We start from the raw sequence: 19,688 nt of genomic DNA, 5'->3' as shown, positions 1-19,688 counted from the left end.
CAGATACCGAAACTCAGAGACCAACCACAAGAGACGGAGAATGGCCAGAGGGCTGTGAACAGGCTCCAGAGAATGGGAGAACTCCAGCCCAGGACAGAAAGGAACTTGCCTGAGGTCACATGCAGTCACAGGCAGAAATGAACTTGACCCCAGATGAATAGAACCAAGTGCCTAAAACACCAAAGAGACCCTGCGCCCACCCCTGGCTCATTTTGCCCAGCCCCAAAACCCCGGGTCAAACCCAAAACCAGACTCAGGGCTCCGAATGGCAAACAAATGGAGATTTTGCCCCACTCCAGGGAAAACGGCCACTACTGACCACAGGAATGGGTGTTGAGGTCAGCCCGAAAGAGGCCAGTGGAGGGTTCCCAAGGGATGGCACCCACCCAAGGCATCACTCCAACTGGCTGCAAGCCCGGGCCGCTCCCAAGGTAAGGTATAAAAGTGAAAGGGATTAAAAGTCACTGGGAAAACTGGGTGTGGAGGGGCATGGGCTGTGGACAGAGGTGATTTAAGAGCAGCCCCCTTCTCCCCAGGCCACAGAGCCACACGGCACACGCCTGGAGCAGATCATATCTCAGCCGTCCTAGAAGTTCAGCAGGTAAAGGGCCAAGTGCGGGTCACAGAGAAGGAGGGTGGCTCTCAAGAGCGGGGTCATCGGCTTCATTTCCTTGTCACTATGATTGGCCAGGATCTCCCTTTTCCTCTTCTGAGGGTTCTCAGGGTCTCTGGGCCTGTGTTTCTGGGGCTCTCTCTGGCTCTGTTCATTCATAGGACAAATGTTTTAGACCTCACAGTAGGCTGGGCACTGGGTCTTGATCACTGGCTTCTTTACCCAGCGGGTGGCATCTGTGGAATGAACCCTGAGCCCATGGGGTCAGAACCCCTGATTCTTTTCTATCTGATTCTGCCCCCTTCTCTGTCTCAGTCTGTCTTGGCCTCTGTTTCTAGGTGTCTGTCTAATGTTCTGTGTGTGTGTGTGTGTGTCTGTCTCTCTCTTGCCCTTTCTCTACCTTTCAGTGCCCATCTCTAAGTCTCTCAGGAAGTGTGTGTCTGTCTGTCCGCCTCTCTTCTGTCTGTCTCTAGCTCTGTGCTTTGATTTGTCTGTCTCTGTCCTTGCGTGTCTCTATCTCTAATCACTCTCTGCATGAGTCAATCTCATGATAGACGGCAGATGATGACAGACAGACAGATGACAGAGAGACATCTTTAGATATTCCTATATCTTACTTGGTTTTTCCAAATACCTCATTATCTCCATGTGTATCTCTGTCTCTCTGTCTCCATCTCTCCATCGGTCTCTGTTCTGTTGCCGTCTCTCTTGCTGTCGGTCTCTCTGCATTTTGACTGCCTCTGCCTCTGTTTTCTCCTGGTCTCCATGCCCTTTTTTTCCTTCTCTGTCCCCACCCCTCACTTCTGTCCCCTCAGGCCTTGGTTGTTCCCTCTCCCTGCCTATCTCCTCCCTTCTCTCTCTCTCTTTTTTTTTTAACATTTATTTATTTATTTATTTATTTAGAGAGATAGCCCAAGCAGGGGAGGGGCAGAGAGATAGGGAGAGAGAGGATCCCAAGGCGGGGCTCAAACTCAGGGAACCACGAGATCATGACCTGAGCAGAAATCAAGAGTCCAATGTCTAACCAGCCGAAACACCCAGGTGCCCCTCCTTCCTTCTTTTCTTCTGCCCCCATTTCCAGGGTGTGGGGGAGGCAAGTCCCAGGAGCTGCAGAGTGAAGGGATCTTGCTCCCTCCCTGGCCCTGCGGGTCCTATGCTCTCCCACTTCGCTCCCCAGATGTCTGCGGCTGCTTTCACCATAGACAGTATGAGCACAGCCATCTTGCTCCTGCTCCTGGCTCTCACCTGTGTGTTCCTGATGCTCAGTTCAAGGGGCAAGAGCCAGCTGCCCCCAGGCCCTAGGCCTCTCCCACTCCTGGGAAACCTGCTGCAGCTGCGCTCCCAAGACATGCTGACTTCTCTTACCAAGGTGCAAGGACCTAGGGTTGGGTGAGAAGGGAGGAACAGGGGGAGGGGTCCCAGGGTCCCAGACCCTCCCCCCCATGACGTCTGTTTTCCTACCCTCAGCTGAGCAAGGTCTATGGCTCGGTGTACACAGTGTACCTGGGGCCCAGACGCGTAGTGGTCCTCAGCGGGTACCAAACCGTGAAGGAGGCCCTTGTGGACCAAGGGGACGATTTTAGTGGCCGTGGTGACTACCCCACCTTTCTCAACTTCACTAAGGGCAATGGTAAGCCTGCTCCCCATCTTCTCCCCTCTCCAGCTCACTCCACATTGAGGGAGGGGATAAGGGTAGGGGACTGTCCTCCCAATTTTGGTGACACTCAGGGCTACCGATCTCACCAATGACACCAGCTGGGATGGAGCCAGACAGTGCTAGTCTAGGTAGACTCAGTTCCACCTTCCCCATCCCCAAATCCCACCACCATTTTGAAATGCACTTCCACACCAATCTCCCACCTGCGTCCAACTCCAGCCCCATTCTCATCCCAATCCCTATCTCTAGCCTAACCACATTATCAAATCTCCATCTCAGTCAAGTGGCCAAATTATCTGGCCCAGCCCACATTGTCCACCTCAAGCCAGTCCTCGTCAACCCTACCTCCATGTTCCCCATTCCAACCTCAACTTTCATCATTACCTGCAACACTGACTTCATCTCCCTCCAACCTCCATTCCCATTATGAACCCTCTCCCAAACCCCACATTAAAATCTGTTATCAGGGGCGCCTGGGTGGCGCAGTCGGTTAAGCTTCCGACTTCAGCCAGGTCACGATCTCGCGGTCCGTGAGTTCGAGCCCCGCGTCAGGCTCTGGGCTGATGGCTCGGAGCCTGGAGCCTGTTTCCGATTCTGTGTCTCCCTCTCTCTCTGCCCCTCCCCCGTTCGTGCTCTGTCTCTCTCTGTCCCAAAAATAAATAAACGTTGAAAAAAAAATTAAAAAAAAAAATCTGTTATCAACCCCATCTTGACCATCAAACTGAACTCCACCATTATTTTTCTCCCCAGCCCCAGCCCTATCTTCTATCCCAATCACCCATTGAAGTTGCTCGTTCCCAGTTTCATTTTCAACCCTAATCAAACCGCCATCACCAAAACTAACCCCAGCACATATCCACCCAGCCCCAAGCTAACCTCAAGCCCAATCTACCAGTCTTTTCCATTCTATACACCTCCATTCCCATCAGCAACCTCAATTTATCATCAACCCCATAATCCCTCCTCCTCCCCCATTGTCATCCCATCCCAATCCAAACCCAGGTCCATCCCACCTAGCCAACAACTCACATCAACTCCAAACCTCTCCTATCTCAATACCCTGTCCTCCTTAGGTTTGGAAATCACCTAGTCTTCCGGGTTTTCTTTCTTTTTTTTTTCTTAAAAATTTTTTTAATGTTTATTTTATTTTTGAGAGAAAGAGACAGAGTGTGAGCAGGGGAGGGATAGAGGGAGAGGGAGACACAGAATCTAAAGCAGCCTCCAGGCTCCGAGCTATCAGCACAGAGCCCAACGCGGGGCTCAAAGCCATGAACCATGAGATCATGATCGGAACCAAATCTGGACGCTTAACCGACTGAGCCACCCAGGCACCCTGTTTCTTTCTTTCTTCTTTTTTTTTTTTAACATAAATCTTTTATTCAGAGAAAGCCATAGACATGAAAAAAGCCAATAAATGACAAGGGAAAGGGAGGGGGAGAAAGAGATAAGATTGGCAGAAAGTTGCTCTGATTGAAACGGGGATCCTGGAGACCTGCATCCTCAACTATCCTTCTCCCCCTAAAGAACCCCTGGGGCTCCTCCTGTCCCCTTCACTAGGTGGGTACCAGCTGCTCCAGGATTTGGAAGCAAAGAGCTCTAGTTGAAAGCAAGAACAGGGGCACCTGGGTGGCTCAGTGGATTAAGCATCCAACTCTTGATTTCAGCTCAGGTCATGATCTCACTGTTGGTGAGATCAAGCCCCACATCGGGCTCTGCGGTGATGGCATATGGAGCCTGCTTGGGAGTCTCTCTCTCTCTCTCTCTCTCTCTCTCTCTCTCTTTCTCTCTCTCTCTCTCTCTCCCCTCTCCCTCTCTCTCAAAATAAGCTTTAAAACAAACAAACAAAAACCCAGCGCATTGAGTACACATTCCACCTTCGTGTCCCCTTCCCGGTCTTGGTCTGATGACCTCACCCGTCCAGGTACGCCAGGTGCAAGGAAGTGGAGACAGTAGCGGTTTCTTTCTACTTGCCACACAGAAACCATCTGGATATATTTTATCTGTTACTAGTTCTTCCTTACATAGTACAAAGGATAACAACAGGGTTCTGCTGCTTCCTGGGTGTGTGCCTTTGGACAAGTGGCTTCCTCTCTCTGACCCTGAGTTGGCTGGGATGAGAAAACTGTTTGCTCCAAGTCAATGAGATAAGGCAGACGGTGCAAGGCAATCAGCGTCGTTTTTTCTTCTTTCGCTTCTAGTTCTCTGCTTGCTCCAGGGAAACCAGAGACAAACACATCGGGAGACCTTATCCTATTGTAGCCCCATCACCAAATTATGACCACCTAGCGTAGTCAGGGCTGGAATGGGGAGCTGTAGGAGACCAGCGGCAAGCGCCTGAGCCAGCCAAGGGAGGGTCAGCAAGGGCATCGCGGAGGAAGGGACCTCTAAGCTGAGACTTAAAAGATGAGGACCACCATTCAGGAGCAGACAGATGTTGAAGAGTGTTCTGGAAGGACTAGCCTGTGCAAAGACCCCGAGTCCAGGGAAAGAAGGTTCCTAGACGAGGTCCTAATGTTTATTTCTCTTGCTTTTCTCCCTCGTTTGTGCTTTCATTAATTAATAAGCAATCACCAGCACCTCCTGTGTGGTAAGGCCGGCGCTGGACAATGCTAGGGACAAGGTGGTGACCAAGACAGCCCCTCCACCCCCCATCTTCACAGCGTAGAGAAGGAGATAGCCCCATGGCCAGACAGTGATGGTCTAGAGTGATCAGGTCTGTGATGAGGGAAACAGAGAGATCAGGACTATGGTGAGGAAGCCCATGGCCCTAGGGAACCTCAGAGAAGGCACCTGACCTGGCCTGGAGGGTTAGGAAGGGCTTCCTGGGAGGGGGTAGATTCCACACTCTGAGTCTCTCCCCCAGAAGACACCGGGAAAGGGGACTCAGGTGGCGACGGTCTTGGAAATAAGCCATCGGTAGAGCTGGCCTCTCCCCTTCTCGCCAGGCCTCGCCTTCTCCAATGGGGACCGGTGGAAGGCCCTGAGGAGGTTCTCCATCCAGATTCTGCGGAACTTCGGGATGGGTAAGAAGAGCATCGAGGAGCGGATCCTGGAGGAAGGCCGCTTCCTGCTGGCGGAGCTACGGAAAACTGAAGGTTGGTCCTCGAACGCAGCTGATACGCCTAACTCACATCCATCTTACTTAGTCATCAGGACTGCCAGAGAGTGTGGGCGTGAACTTAAAACTGCTGGAGGCTCCTCACTTGGCCCACGGTGAGAGTGGTGCCCCCTGGAGGTGGGTCAGCTCCAGGTGCTATGTTCTTTGAGGTGCGGCAGCAAGACGGGTTATGTGGTGGTTGTTCCGTTGTGCTGTCCCTGCGTGGTATTCTGAATGCAGTGTGTATCATTGTGGTGGATGGTGATGATGATGATGATGATACTTTTTTTTTTTTAACATTTATTCATTTTTGAGAGAGACAGAGCGCAAGCAGGGGTGGGACAGAGAGAGAAAGAGACACATAATCCACAGCAGGCTCCAGGCTCTGAGCTGTCAGCACAGAGCCCGACACAGGGCTCGAACTCACAAACTGTGAAATCATGACCTGAGCTAAAGTCGGACGCCCAACCAACTGAGCCCCCCAGGCGCCCCATGATGATGATACTCTTGACACCACACCACTTATGGGGGCCCTGTGTTAAGCACACTTTCGTGCATAAGCCCCCGGAGCCTCAGAACGATCCATTTTGCAGAGGAGGAAACAGAGGCATAGAGATCAACCAACTGTCTTGAAATGATCAAGCTAGTCAGTGGAGAAGCAAAGGTTTAAACCCGGTTCTTGCCGACACCAAGGTCCACACTTTGCACATGAATGCCCGTTTACTGAGTACTTCCTGAGACCAGGGGCTGTACTAAACTCTTCACACATATGAACACATCCCACGTCCCCTGAAACCCTAGGAAGCTATTACAAGTGATGAACCTCAGGCCCAGAAAGGTTAAGTCATGTGCCCAGGAAGTGGCAGAGCTGGGGTGTAAAACCCAGCTCAAAACTGCCCACCCATGAAAAAAAAAAAAAAAGAGAGTTAAGAATAAAGACACTTGGGGCGCCTGGGTGGCGCAGTCGGTTAAGCGTCCGACTTCAGCCAGGTCACGATCTCGCGGTCCGTGAGTTCGAGCCCCGCGTCGGGCTCTGGGCTGATGGCTCAGAGCCTGGAGCCTGTTTCCGATTCTGTGTCTCCCTCTCTCTCTGCCCCTCGCCTGTTCATGCTCTGTCTCTCTCTGTCCCAAAAACAAATAAACGTTGAAAAAAAAATTTAAAAAAAAAAAAAAAAAAAAAAAAAAAAAAAAAAAAAAAAAAGAATAAAGACACTTACATGGTGCCTACCATGGGCCAGCACTGTTCCAAGAATTTCGTGTATATTACCTCCTTGAACAATCACCCAAACCTAAGCAGGAGTCCTATTTTAAACCCCATTTTACAGGAGAAGAAACTAAAACACAGAGAGGCAGACAGCCCTCTACCCTGATCTCCAAATCTTGCTGGCTTTTGACAGGAAAAAAAAAAAAAAAATGATGCTGCAGGGTTGGAATGATGGGATGTAAGTAAAGGAATAACTGCCTTAGTTTCCTGTTAGCTGCTATTTAAAAAAAAAAAAAAAAGCCGCAAACTTAGTGACTTAAAGCAGCACACATTTATTCTCTTACAGTTCTGGAATCCGAAGTCTAAAACTAAAACGGGTGGGCAGAGCTGACTCCTGGAAACTCTAGGGGAAAATCCATTTCCTTGCCTTTTCCAGCCTCTAGAGGCCACCCACGTTCCTGACCTCGTGGTCCCTTCCCCTCTTCTTCAAAGCCAGCAACACAGCATCTCCCAATATCTGTATTTCTCTCTCTCTCTCTCTCCCTCCTCCCTCACTCTCCCTCTCCATCATCACATCACCTTTTCTTACTCAGACCCTTCCGCCTCCATTGTAATTACATTAGATCCACTCGGATAAGCCAGAGAATAATCTCCCCATCTCAAACTCCTTAATTTAATCACAGGTTCACAGGCTCTTAGAGATTAGGACGTGGACATTTGGGGAGGGGCAGGGCATTATTCAGCCTACCACAGCACCCCGGCTTATACAGGCTCAGGATGGGCCAGGCCCTTACCCAGCCACCCTTCCAACTCCTTCCACCAGCCCCATGAGGAGAAGACTGTCACCAAGCCCATTTTACAGACGAGAAAGCTGAGGTTCAGAGAAGGGAAGTCAGTTTATCCAGGTCACACAGAGATTAAGAAGCCAAGGCCAAGTCCAAACTGTATCTATCTACCTCCAGACTCAGTTTTCTGGGCCGTGCTGTGTGGCATGGCCAATGGGCTATTTTCTGTGATCCCTTCAGTGGTCAGACCACTGGGTGTTAGGGGTTGTGTCGCTGTGTCACTGCTGGCTGAGGCTGTAGTGTTGTCAGGCGCTGGCGTAGTATTGTGTTGTGTTGTTTATTGCGTGGGTTGTCTTGCGTGGTGCGTGCTGCGGGTCGGATGGCGAAGAGGAGCCTGTTCCGTTGCTTGGTGGTGGTGTGGATGTGCCGCAGGGCCTTGTGGGTTCTGCGTTGCCAGGTACTCTTGCGGTTGTTTATGACGCATGCTGGGTGGCCAACGAGCACTTGTTTTGTGCTCCAAGTGACCTTGCCTCGTTGTACTGCCATTCAGGAATCCGGTGTGTTGCACAATGTGTCCCTTGACTCATTCTGCCCCTGACCCTCAGGCAAGCCCTTCGACCCCACGTTCGTGCTCAGCCGCTCAGTGTCGAACATCATCTGCTCTGTGATCTTCGGCAGCCGCTTTGACTACGACGATGAACGTCTGCTCACCATTATCCGCCTCATCAATGACAACTTCCAAATCATGAGCACCCCCTGGGGAGAGGTCAGGAGGCCTAGTTGGCGGGGGTACAGGGTTGGGGTTCGTCCTGGGACATAGGCGAAACAGCGGGCGGGGAAGAGGTGCGCTTGACCCTGTCTGGCCCCGCCCTTTCCCGTCTGGCCCCACCCCGCCTAGCCTAAGGTCACTCTCTCCACCGAGTTGCCACAGAGTCCCCGCTCCACCTCGGCCTCTCCAGAACCTAACTGACCCTCAAGACTCCGCCCGCCCGTGCCTACCTGCTCCGCCCTGACCTCACCGGCCTCTGCCCCCCACACACTGCCTGATCCTCCAAACCCCTCCGACCCTCCCCCCACCCCCAGTTGTACAACGTCTTTCCAAGCGTCCTGGACTGGTTACCTGGGCCGCACCGACGCCTTTTCCGGAACTTCGGGCGCATGAAGGACCTCATCGCCCGCAGCGTCCGCGACCACCAGGACTCCCTCGACCCCGGCTCTCCCCGCGACTTCATCGATTGCTTCCTCAGCAAGATGGCACAAGTAAGCCCGGCCTGGAAGTCTCATCCCTGATCTGACCTGCTGCCCCAGCCTCAAGCCAACGAGGATCCCGGGTTGAGCGGGTTTGAGAATGATCTCCCTGCCTCCCGGGCGGGAGCCCAGAGCCACTGGGGGCCACGGCCCGCCCCGATTAACAGCTCATTAAGAAGTCCCTGAGGCTCTGTTAATTGTGGGCCCTGCGGCTGAGATTTTCTCTAGCCGGCCCTTACGCACTCCCCAGCTTCCCCGACCGAAAGAAAGTTAAACAGAGGAGGGACTGAGCTGACACCCAACAGGAGTTGTGCAGAGCTGAGCCTGTGGTCAGTGTCCGGGCGGGATCTCCTGGCCCAGGCTCATATCCCCGCCCCTCAACCTCCGCAGGAGAAGCAAGACCCGCACAGCCACTTCCACATGGATACCCTGCTGATGACCACGCATAACCTGCTCTTTGGGGGCACCGAGACCGTGGGCACCACGCTGCGCCACGCCTTCCTTGTGCTCATGAAGTACCCAAAAGTGCAAGGTGCGCGCGCCCCAAGCCTGCCCACAGCGCCAAGGGCCACACCCGCTCCGCATGCGTGCCCCACGGGCCTCACTCAGCTCGCTCGCCTCGAAGCCCTGCCCAGCATGCGAGACAGCCCAATCCTCCGGCTTACGCCCGGGACCCACAGCCAAACCCACAAACCCACACGGAGGCCCAGCCCACCCACACGGTTCCCGCGGTCCACACAGCTTGCCGGACCCCGGACCCCGGACCCCGCCCTCATGGTCTTGCTTTGCGGCCCACCTCTGACCCTGACCACCCAGCACGCGTCCGGCCTCGGAGCCGGGATCTCCCAGTCCGCCTAGAGCCTGGCCCTGAGCCTCAGCCGCAGGGCCAGCCAGGAACCATCAGTCTGACCCACAAAGTCTGACCACCTGCCCACACAGCACGGTCTGCGACCCCATCTCGCCCAAACCCCGCCTCTGGGCAGATCCCGGAACCCTGGCCTCCGGCACAGTCTATTAGGGTCTACGCCGCCTGCCGCATCCGGGATCTCTCGGAGCTTACGCACAGCTCACCCACTCGACCCACCCCCCAGCGGGCCAGGTCCTCCCATCGGGGACCTGGACTCCAGGCAGCCCCTAAGCCCCTCCCGCCCAACCCCGCCCCTAGGAGCCCTTGCACCAAACAAATTTTCGTCCTCACCTACAACTCTCAAACCAACCCTTCCCTCCGTGGCCCCCGCTAACCCCCACAGGGACCTCTGCAGCGGCTCTCCTACTGGGAAGCAGGGGCTGGACCCCGCCCACACAAGCATACCCCTCTCCCCAGCCCAGTCGAGCCCTCTGGTACCCCCGACTAGGCTCCCCTCTCCACCTGCAGCCCGCGTACAGGAGGAGATCGACAGCGTTGTGGGACGGGAGCGGCTGCCGGCGCTGGAGGACCGAGCGGCCATGCCTTATACAGATGCGGTGATCCACGAGGTGCAGCGCTTCGCAGACGTCATCCCCATGAACTTGCCGCACCGCGTCACCCGGGACACAGCCTTTCGCGGCTTCCAGATACCCAAGGTGTGCTGGGCATCTGGCAATGGACAGCTGGCCCACTAGAAGAGGCATCCCAGATTTGCTAATGGCTTCCGGGGCTCTAGCAAGGAGGATCCCAGGCCCTAGCAATCAGTACCCTGGGCCTTAGCGACTGGCATCCCAAGCCCCAGCAACAGACATCTGAGGCTCTTAAATGCAGAGCCTCAGCCCCTTCCCAAGACCCTATTCGGTACTGAAATGGACTGGATCCTGACCCTGAACTCCAGATCTCTTCCCCATGACAGGTTCCCTAACCCCTCTCCAGCATCCCCAGGCTCTAAGACTTCATCCTGGGGGTCCCCTGTGCCTAAGCACTGTTCTGAGACCTCTCCCTCTTCCCAGAAACCCCAAACCTGCTCTGACAAGGGGAGGTATCCCCCATCCCTGTGCACACAGCTTCCAGCACCCACTTGGGACCCCAGACAGTGACACACATTTCCTGAATCCCTGATGGAGTCCTACGCTTCACATCGCCTTCTCAAGTCCCTGGGACCTCCAGCCCGGTCAAACAGAAGTTTTAGCTTGAGAATCTCCCAGATTTTCTACCCCACTGATTCTGCCTCCCTACTCACACAGGGCACGGATGTCATCACCCTCCTTAATACAGTCCACTATGATCCCAGCCAGTTCCTGACGCCCCAGGAATTCAACCCTGAGCATTTTCTGGATGCCAATCAGTCCTTCAAGAAGAGCCCTGCCTTCATGCCCTTCTCAGCCGGTGAGAACCACAGGGGCAAGAGTCAGGGTCTTTGGGGCCCCATATTCCTACCTACATTCCTCAGTCCTTTTTTTTTTCTTTTTTTTTTTTTTAAATTTTTTTTTATTTTGAGAGAGAGAGAGACAGGGCACGAGCAGGGGAAGGGCAGGGAGTGACGGTGAGAGAGAATCCTAAGCAGGCTCCCCTCTGCCAGCGCAGAGCCAGACTTGGGACTCAGTCTCACCAACCCCCAGATCATGATCTGAGCCGAAATTAAGAGCCGGATGCTTCACGGACTCAGCCACCCAGACGCACCGCCCCCCTCCCCCCACCGCCCCCCCCCCCGACACCTTTTTTTTTTTCTTCCGTCCTAACTCCACTCTCAAACCCTCTCACTTCTTCATCCCACCGCATCCTCATGTTCTCACTCCGAACTCTGTTCCTATAGGCGGATAATGACTAAAATCCTTGCGAAGGGAAGAGGGGAGGCAGGATATTAATTCAACTTGGGAGGGGGTCACCGTCAGCCACTGGGTGGCGCAGGTGAGCAGTTCTAGTTTTCTTTGGCTTTGGTCTTTATCCTGCCGAAAAAATATCTTTCCTGTTCAACCCAGTAGCAGAAATAAAAAGGAGGGAGGAGGAATAATAATAAGCCACTTACATATTGTCTACTCTGTGCCAGGCAAAACTTTTAAGAAGACCTATTAGAGTGGTGGCTAAGAGTTAGGTTTTACAGCCAGACCCCAGCTCAGTCATCCCCCAGCTATAACGGCCTGGAATATGTTACTTCACCTCTCTGTGCCTCAACTTCCACGTCTATAAAGTGGAGAATGATAAGGCCCACCTCTTGGAATTATTATGAGGATTAACTTAACATCAGTATACTGCCTAGAGTAGCCTATGACATGCAATGACCTACATGGCATCATATTCTCATTTCTTTACCTGAATTTACCATTCACAACACTCTAATGAGGTACTATTATCATCCCCATTTTATTTCATTTCACTTTTTTTTTAAACGTTTATTTATTTTTGAGACAGAGAGAGACAGAGCATGAAGGGGGGGAGGGTCAGAGAGAGGGAGACACAGAATCCGAAGCAGGCTCCAGGCTCTGAGCTGTCAGCACAGAGCCCGACGCGGGCCTCGAACTCACGGACCGCGAGATCATGACCTGAGCCCAAGTGGCCGCTCAACCGACTGAGCCACCCAGGCGCCCCTCATTTCACTTTTTATCATCCCCATTCTACATACCCAGAAACTGGCTTGCCCAAGATCACAGAACTCGTAACTGCAGAGTCGGGATTGGAACCCGGGAACTCGCCCTTGTATCGTCGGCCAGATCCTTCTTGGTCCCGGACTTAAAGCACCTTTACAGATCTTTAGATGGGTGGGTCTGTGACGTCTCCAACCATTAGCTTCATATGTTTTTCTCCGAGAATTTGGGACCGGAGCCCCTCACCCCGTCTCATCTCACCGCTCCTGGGCCACCTCCCCACCCCCGCAGGTCGCCGAGTGTGCCTGGGCGAGTCGCTGGCGCGCATGGAGCTCTTCCTCTACCTCACCGCCATCCTACAGAACTTCTCGCTGCAGCCGCTGGGGGCGCCCGAGGACATCGACCTGACGCCGCTCAGCTCCGGGCTCGGCAACTTACCGCGGCCTTTCCAGGTGTGCCTGCGCGCGCGCTGACGCCGCGGCCCTTCCAGATCCGCCAGGGAGCCGGGAGGCCCGCCGTGGGGCTGGCGCCGTCCTCTTCTCGTTCCAACTGTGCCCGTGATCCCTCTCGCTGTCACACTCGCTTCCCCGCACCTGAGCCTGCCGCCTACCGGTCCGTCCGCGCCCCCATCTCGACCTGGTCGGCGCCCCCCAGAAGCAGAGAAGCGCAAAGGGAAGGGGAAGTGCTTGCCTCGTTCCTATTGCGCGCCCTCTTGGGGGCCGTTTGAATCATTTTCTAGTAAATTGTAAAAGATTCCAACTGCCTGAGCTGAATTATAGGACCGTCCCCCAGGATGGGGGGAAGGAATGTCTGGCTGCAGAGAAAGGAGACACCAAAGTGACCGGTTCTACCGTCACCCTTAGAGTGGCTAAAAACTGGGAGAAATTGTTTCCCAGGGTAATAAGGGCTGTGAGGCCTGACGACACAGAGGCAGAGAAAAAGACAGCAGTCTAGAGACATAAGGATGCGGTCGGCCCAGAGATGCGGTACAAAGGTGGAGATATAAGCAGGGAGAACATGAGAGACTGAGCGATAGACACACAGAGACTGAGAAATAACAATTACTCAGACTTACACAGTGCTTCCTATTCACTCTAAGGCCCCGTTTAAATCTCCCTGTGAGGCAAAGCAGCATGTTACACTTTTAGAGACTCAGAGAGATGAAATGCCTTGGCCAAGATCACACGGCCGGAGGGCGACAGAGCTGGGGTCAGGATGCAGACTCCAACGCTGGTCCCCTCCACCTCCCAAGTCAGAGACACAGAGCAATGCAGAGGGGTACAGGGACGGAGAAATGGGGAGACAGAGAGGAGAGAGAGAGACAAAGAAAGAACCAGAAATGGCCAGAGAAAGCCAGAGAAGGGCAATGAAGGGGGGAAGGGAGGCACCAGGAAGCCTGAAAGACTGTTCCCTTGTCTTGCAATGTATCCCTTTGGGGTAGGGATAGCAGTCCCAGGCATGGGGCCTCCCAACCTGAGACTGGGCTTGTTAGGCTGACATCCTGCTGACAGAAGCTTTTCTCAATGAGTAGGCAGGCATCTTAAGCTCCAAGGAGCCAGAGTCAGAGGGGCGGTGGCCCCCCAGCCATGGGCGGAGGTGGCTTAGGTGACCGTACCCTAAATGGGGCCTCCCCAAGGCCATCCAGAAGCTAGGACACAACACACTCTGCTGAGACTTACAGGCGGTCCCCACACCCATAGGCGTCGGCTCCTTAATCCCCATGCTGTTCCCACCACAGGCCAACAAGAGTCTGCCCCAAGGGCCCAGGCAGGGACACAGAGGTGGAGAGAGAGAGGGAGAGACTCAGAGGTCCCAAGAAAGAAAGATGGTGAGACAACAGCAAAGAGAAACACATGGAAATACTGAAAAAGAGTTGGAGAGAGACAGGAGAGACCAAGAGATGCAGAGACAGATGGGAGAGATCATGAAAACCAAAGACCAGGAGTGAGACAGAGAGACAGTGGACAGATGCTCAGAGAGAAGGAAGACAGGAGATGCTAAAACAGAGATAGAGGGGCGCCTGGGTGGCTGAGGCAGTGAAGCATCCGACTTCGGCTCAGGGCATGATCTTGAGGTTCATGAGATCGCACCCTGAGTCAGGTTCTGCACTGACAGTGCAGAGCCTGCTTGGGATTCTCTCTCTCCCTCTCTCTCTGCCCCTCCCCTACTCATGCTCTCTCTCTCTCTCTCTCTCTCAAAATATATATACACACACACACACACAAGATGAGACAGAGATACAAGAAGAGAGACAGTCACAAGGATTCAGCAAGACAGAAACTGAAAAAAATAGTCTAAGCTAGAGATAGAAACAGACAGAATTCGGGATACAGAGAGGCATGCATTGGTTCAACATTTACTGAGCCCCCACTGTGTATTTTAGTGCTGGGGATACAGAAGTGAACAACAAATGCCAGCTCTTGAAGAGACCCAGAGAAAGCAGTTCATCTGAAAGCCTGACACAGTGGGATGGGGCCAGGTCAGGGGAGGGCACACCCCGCAGCACCCCTGCTGTCTCTGGAGTCAGCGCCTGTAACCCGGGAGGGGGGGGTAGGGCGGCGGGGGGCAGGGGGCCTGCCCACACTCCTTGCCAGTCATTGGGTTCCTGGACAGAAAGGCTGACAGGGAAGGAGATCCATGGCAGAGATAGAGGCAGGGAGACAGGGAAGAGGGAGATTAAGGGTAAGATAAACTGGGAGGGATACAGATATGAACAGAAGCAGGTACTGAGAGTAAAACAGAAAGAGAGAGAGATGAAGAAAGAAACAGAAATTGAGAGTGAGAGATGAAACAAAGATAGAGACAGAGATACTGAGAGACATTCCTGGAAACAAGCCCAGTTCCAGACAGTGCACAGCCCCCACCCTCTCCCCACCTCTGGGCCCTGTGCCAGGCACCTGTCAGAAGGCTAGATCTGGTGAGGCACAGCCAGGTGAGGCAGGTGCTGGTGGGAGGGTGGGCCTCATTCCTGAACAGTGTTTTGAGCTCTGACTCAGCCCCATCCCCAACCCTACCCCTGGGCACCTTGTGCCCTCTGGCCCACACCCCCAGGCGTGGCCATCAAGACCTGGCCTCAGGTGGGGGTGCCCAGCGAGACTCATGGGAAACTGGAGACATGGGGTGCAGCAGCATGGGCATAGGACATTCAGGGACATCTGGGAACTAGAGCATTGGAAATAGAGGTGGTGAGGGGCTCAGGGTAAGGCACAAGGCGGTCAGCATGTGGGAAGGCACCCAAGAGTCTTAAGGCTAGGCACAGAAGTGCCAGGCTGATGGGTGCCAGGAGGCTAGGGGATTTGAGGGAGCATCTGGTAGATAGGTACAGAATACCAGGTTCCAAGAGCAAGGGAATGGAAGTGACAAGGGCTCAGGTGCGAGTCCCTAGCAATCACAAGCACAGGGCACAGGAGTGCCAGGCTAAAGGGTATGTCACCAGGGGTGTTTTTAGGAGTCAAGAACGTATTTAGGAATCAGAAGTATAGAGTACAGCATTCAGGGGGTCTCGGGCCCAAAGGTGGCCAGGGCATTCAGAAATGCACATCTACAGGCCAAGTAAGATGGACTTGAAGGACCCAAAGGCTCAGTAGGGTGCACCTGTTGGCCAGGTGTATTGATGTGAAAGATGCAAACAGGTGCATTGACATGGAAGTTGCCAAATAGGGCACGCTGGGCCTGGCACAACAGAGAGCTAGAGCTGGGGGGCTGGGTGGAGACCTCGGATGGGGAATCTGCAGAATGAGTGGTCTGGAGACGCCCACCTCTCCCACTCCCGGTATGCGCCCCTGCTCCACCCAAGACCCAAAGGGAATCACATAAAGGCAAAGGGGGGCAGGCATGGAGGACACAGAGCATGATGTCCACGGGTGTCACAGCGCTGTTACTGCTGCTGGCGCTAGCCAGGCGGGGTTGGGGTGCACAGGGCACTCAGCCTCGGGGGTCCTACCCCCTGGGCCCAGGCCGCTCCCACTGCTGGGGAACTTGCTGCAGCTGGAGTCTGGACGGCTGGACCATACTCTCATGGAGGTAGCCCCGAGAGTGGGTGGGGATGGGGGGAAGGATTCTGGACTCGTGGAGGTGGGACTGGGGGCTGGAACACACCTGGTTCTCTGAATGAAGACAGCTGAGGGCTCTGACCCCATGAGCCCTGAGGAAGGTTGAGGGGCCTGGAGTCCTGGGTTCCAGGAAAGGAGGAGACTAGGGGTGGAAGCTGGGAGCCCCGGCATCAGTTTGAAGGAGGAGGGGGACAGTGGGCCTGAGCTCCCGGTGCCGCCCGCTCCCTGCCTCCCTCTACCCGCCCCAGTTTCTGGGTCCTGAGGGAGTTAACAGCCTAGGGTGGGACGTCAGATAGGGGATCCGGGGGGAAGGGGTGCAGAGAGGTCTGCTCTCCTGGTTCAGGGTGGGGAGGAGAGTACCGAGGGCTCAGACGCCTGGTTCTGAGGGCGCAGAGGGCTCGGGACCTCGTCTTCCAGATCTCGAGGGAAGAGGGAGCTGGGGTCCTGGACTCCTGCGGATGAAGGAGGAGGTGGGGATCTGAGCGCCTCGGCCAGGAACGAGGGGCTGAAATGGGGACTCCTGGGTCTGAAGTTAGAGAGAGATGGGGGCGGGGCTCTGGGGTGGAGGAAGCGGTCAAGAGTCCCGACCGGGACCCGCTGAGCACCGGCTCTGCGCAGCTTTCTGGCCGCTGGGGCCCGGTGTTCACAGTGCGGCTGGGCCGGCGCCCTGCAGTGGTTCTCTGCGGCTACTCAGCGCTGCGGGACGCATTAGTGCTGCAGGCGGATGCCTTCTCTGGCCGTGGGGGCCACGGCTGTGTTCGAACGCTTCACTCGCGGAAACGGTGAGTCCCCGGCGGCGGCGGCGGAAGTGCTGGTCTGGACCACCCAGTTCGAGCGATTTAAAGGGCTGGACCGGGGCAATGGGGCGGTGCCTAATAAGAATAAAGGCCAATGAAGGCAAACAGCAGGACGGTGGGGCGGAGCTAAAAGGGACCAAATAGGAGCGGGGGCGGGGGGTGGTGTCCGTTCCTCGTGCAGCCAATAGAAGAGAAGAGCCTAAGAGTCAAAGCCAAAGAGATCAGGCGCTCGTAAGGGATCGAGACCAGTAGAGAGGTGAGGCCAATGTGCGGATAGGACCGAGAAGGCTGGGTTTGCAGCAAAAAGGTCTGGAAAGCCGCAGAGTGAAGGGTGGCGAGGAGGCGGGCTCCAAGACCGGACGCTTCCAGGACGGGCGTGGCCAACTCCCCGGGCCGTCCCCTTCTCTGCCCCACCCCCAGGCATCGTGTTTTCTAACCGGCGGCGCTGGCTGACGCTGCGAAATTTTGCACTGGGAGCACTGGAGGAGTTCCGGCTGGGAGCGCGGACCATAGAGGAGCGCATCTTGGAGGAGGCGGATTGTCTGCTTGGCGAATTTCAAGCCACCATTGGTGCGGCCTGGTCGGGCAAGGAAAGGGACCTTTTGTGGATGTGGCTAATGATCAAGAAAGGGTTGGTGGGGCGCCTGACTGGCTCAGTTGGTAGAGCGTGGGACTCTAGATCTCAGGATGTTCCAGCACCGCGTTGAGTGTAGAGATTACTTAAAAAGGAGGTGCGGCACATTTGTAGTGAACAAAGTCAGTAAGCCAAGCCACCGCATTAAGACCCCGTCCTGTTGCCACCCCCAGGAGCACCGTTTGACCCCCAGCGGCTACTAGATAATGCTGTATCTAATGTTATCTGTTCGGTGGTCTTCGGGAACCGCTATGGCTATGAGGACCCAGAGTTCCTGAGGCTCCTGGACAGCCTCTTCAATGACAACTTCCGCATCATGAGTTCCAGATGGGGTGAGGTGAGAGGGCCCACCCCAGTCCCTTCCTCCCGTGTCAAACCTGTGCCAAGCCCCAAGTACATACACTTTGCCTACATTGGATCATTAGATTGAGAGTCTTGGAATCTTGGAAGGGAAGAGTTCTAGAACTAAGAACATTAAAATCCTGGTGCAAGGGCACCTGGGTGGCTCGGTCTGTTAAGTGTCCAACTCTTGATCTCAGCTCAGGTCTTGATCTCAGGGTCATGAGCTCAAGCCCCGAGTTGGACTCTGTGCTGGGACTAAAGCCCTACTTTAAAAAAAAAAAAAAAAAAAAAGTCCTGGTTGTAATTTCCCCTGCAGGGGACCTAGTGGTCTTGTTCAAGGTCCAGTTGCCATCTTGTCCCCCCAGATGTACAATATTTTCCCCTCCCTCCTTGACTGGCTCCCGGGTCCACACCACCGAATCTTTCAAAACTTCACGGAGCTTCAGGTCTTCATCTCTGAGCAAATCCAGCAGCACCAACAGACACAGCAGCCAGGGGAGCCCCGCGATTTCATCGATTGCTTCCTCGATCAGATGGAGAAGGTGCAGGCCCGTTACCTTAAATTCTACCCATGTCGCCCAACAAGAGGTGCCAGGCACATGGCAGCCGCCCATCTCTGTACGCAGGAACAGAAAGACCCAGAGAGCCATTTCCAGGAGGAGACGTTGGTGATGACCACACACAACCTTTTCTTTGGCGACACTGAGACCACAAGCACCACTCTGCGTTACGGGCTCCTTATTCTGCTTAAGTACCCTGAGGTGGCAGGTCTGTGAGCTGGAAAGCCTGGGATGAGGGGCTAGGGTTTGGGGGTGGCTGGGGGTCAGGACACACGCAGCTCACGCCCTCTGCCCACCCCAGCCAAAGTGCAGTGGTAGGTCGGACACTCACCCCAAGGCTGGAGGACCGCAAGCGCCCGCCCTACACCAACGCGTGCTGCACGAGATCCAGCGCTTCATCAGCGTGCTGCCGCTGGGGCTGCCACGCGCCCTCACCCGGGACACCCACCTGCGTGGCTACTTTTTGCCCAAGGTACCCACCGAGCAAGGGGATTCTGTGCAGGGCCCCAGAGCTCCTAGAACCTAAAGCATCAGACCTGAGCCTGTCCGATGCTGAGTTACAAAGTCCTGGGAACAGAAAAGAAGGTCCACCTTCCCAGTGGCTTTTACAAGGGGTCTTGGATGGATAAAAGGCCGTGGCTAATCAAGTCCACAGGGTAATCCTTATGCATCCCCCAGGGCACCTTTGTGATTCCTCTCCTGGTGTCTTCACACCAGGACCCCACCCAATTCAAGGACCCAGACTGCTTCAACCCCACCAACTTCCTGGACAAGGGCGAGTTCCAGAGCAAAGATGCCTTCATGCCCTTTGCCCCAGGTATGGGCCAGGAAGGGAGGGGACAAGCCTGGGCAACCCCTCCCCCCACCCCCAGCAGCTACATGGTTCCCACCCTGCGTCCCTGTGTGCTCAGGCAAGCGAATGTGTCTGGGTGCAGGCCTGGCACGGTCCGAGATCTTCCTCTTCCTCACCACCATCCTGCAGCGGTTCTGTCTGCTCCCCATGGGGAGCCCCACCAGCATCGACCTCACCCCACGGTACACCGGCCTGGGCAATATTCCCCCAGCCTTCCAGCTCCGCCTGGTGGCCCGCTGAGGCCAGGCTCAGCTGCCCTCTGCTCACTGGCTCTCAGACCTCCTTACCTGTCTTGGTCAGTAAAGGCCCTGAATTGCAAATGGACAGGTCTCCTTACCAGTAAGAGGGAGAGGA

At 54.9% G+C, this 19,688-nt stretch overlaps 2 protein-coding genes across 2 annotated transcripts; both read left to right on the top strand.

Annotated features, from left to right (window-relative positions):
- Nucleotides 1–542: 542 nt before the first annotated feature.
- LOC115502481 (cytochrome P450 2F5) lies at nt 543–12,584 on the top strand. The gene is made up of 10 exons (XM_030297890.1): nt 543–601; nt 1,791–1,982; nt 2,081–2,243; nt 5,216–5,365; nt 7,962–8,122; nt 8,440–8,616; nt 8,995–9,136; nt 9,980–10,167; nt 10,759–10,900; nt 12,388–12,584. Exons 2-10 carry the CDS (start codon nt 1,791–1,793, stop codon nt 12,567–12,569), a joined length of 1,497 nt encoding a protein of 498 aa, XP_030153750.1. The 5' UTR covers nt 543–601; the 3' UTR covers nt 12,570–12,584.
- Nucleotides 12,585–15,930: 3,346 nt separating this feature from the next.
- Nucleotides 15,931–19,636, top strand: LOC115502146 (cytochrome P450 2F5-like). The gene is given in 10 exon segments (XM_030297343.1): nt 15,931–16,131; nt 16,767–16,930; nt 17,223–17,515; nt 17,753–17,916; nt 18,287–18,463; nt 18,548–18,682; nt 18,760–18,850; nt 18,853–18,953; nt 19,160–19,298; nt 19,393–19,636. Coding segments are annotated over 10 exon segments (1,647 nt in total). The 3' UTR covers nt 19,575–19,636.
- The last annotated feature ends 52 nt before the right edge of the window (nt 19,637–19,688 follow it).

The sequence above is a fragment of the Lynx canadensis genome, chromosome E2 (assembly GCF_007474595.2).
Source record: "Lynx canadensis isolate LIC74 chromosome E2, mLynCan4.pri.v2, whole genome shotgun sequence".
Taxonomy (NCBI): domain Eukaryota; kingdom Metazoa; phylum Chordata; class Mammalia; order Carnivora; family Felidae; genus Lynx; species Lynx canadensis.
Note: the sequence above shows the minus strand (reverse complement) of the source record. Positions and strands in the feature narration are given on the sequence as shown.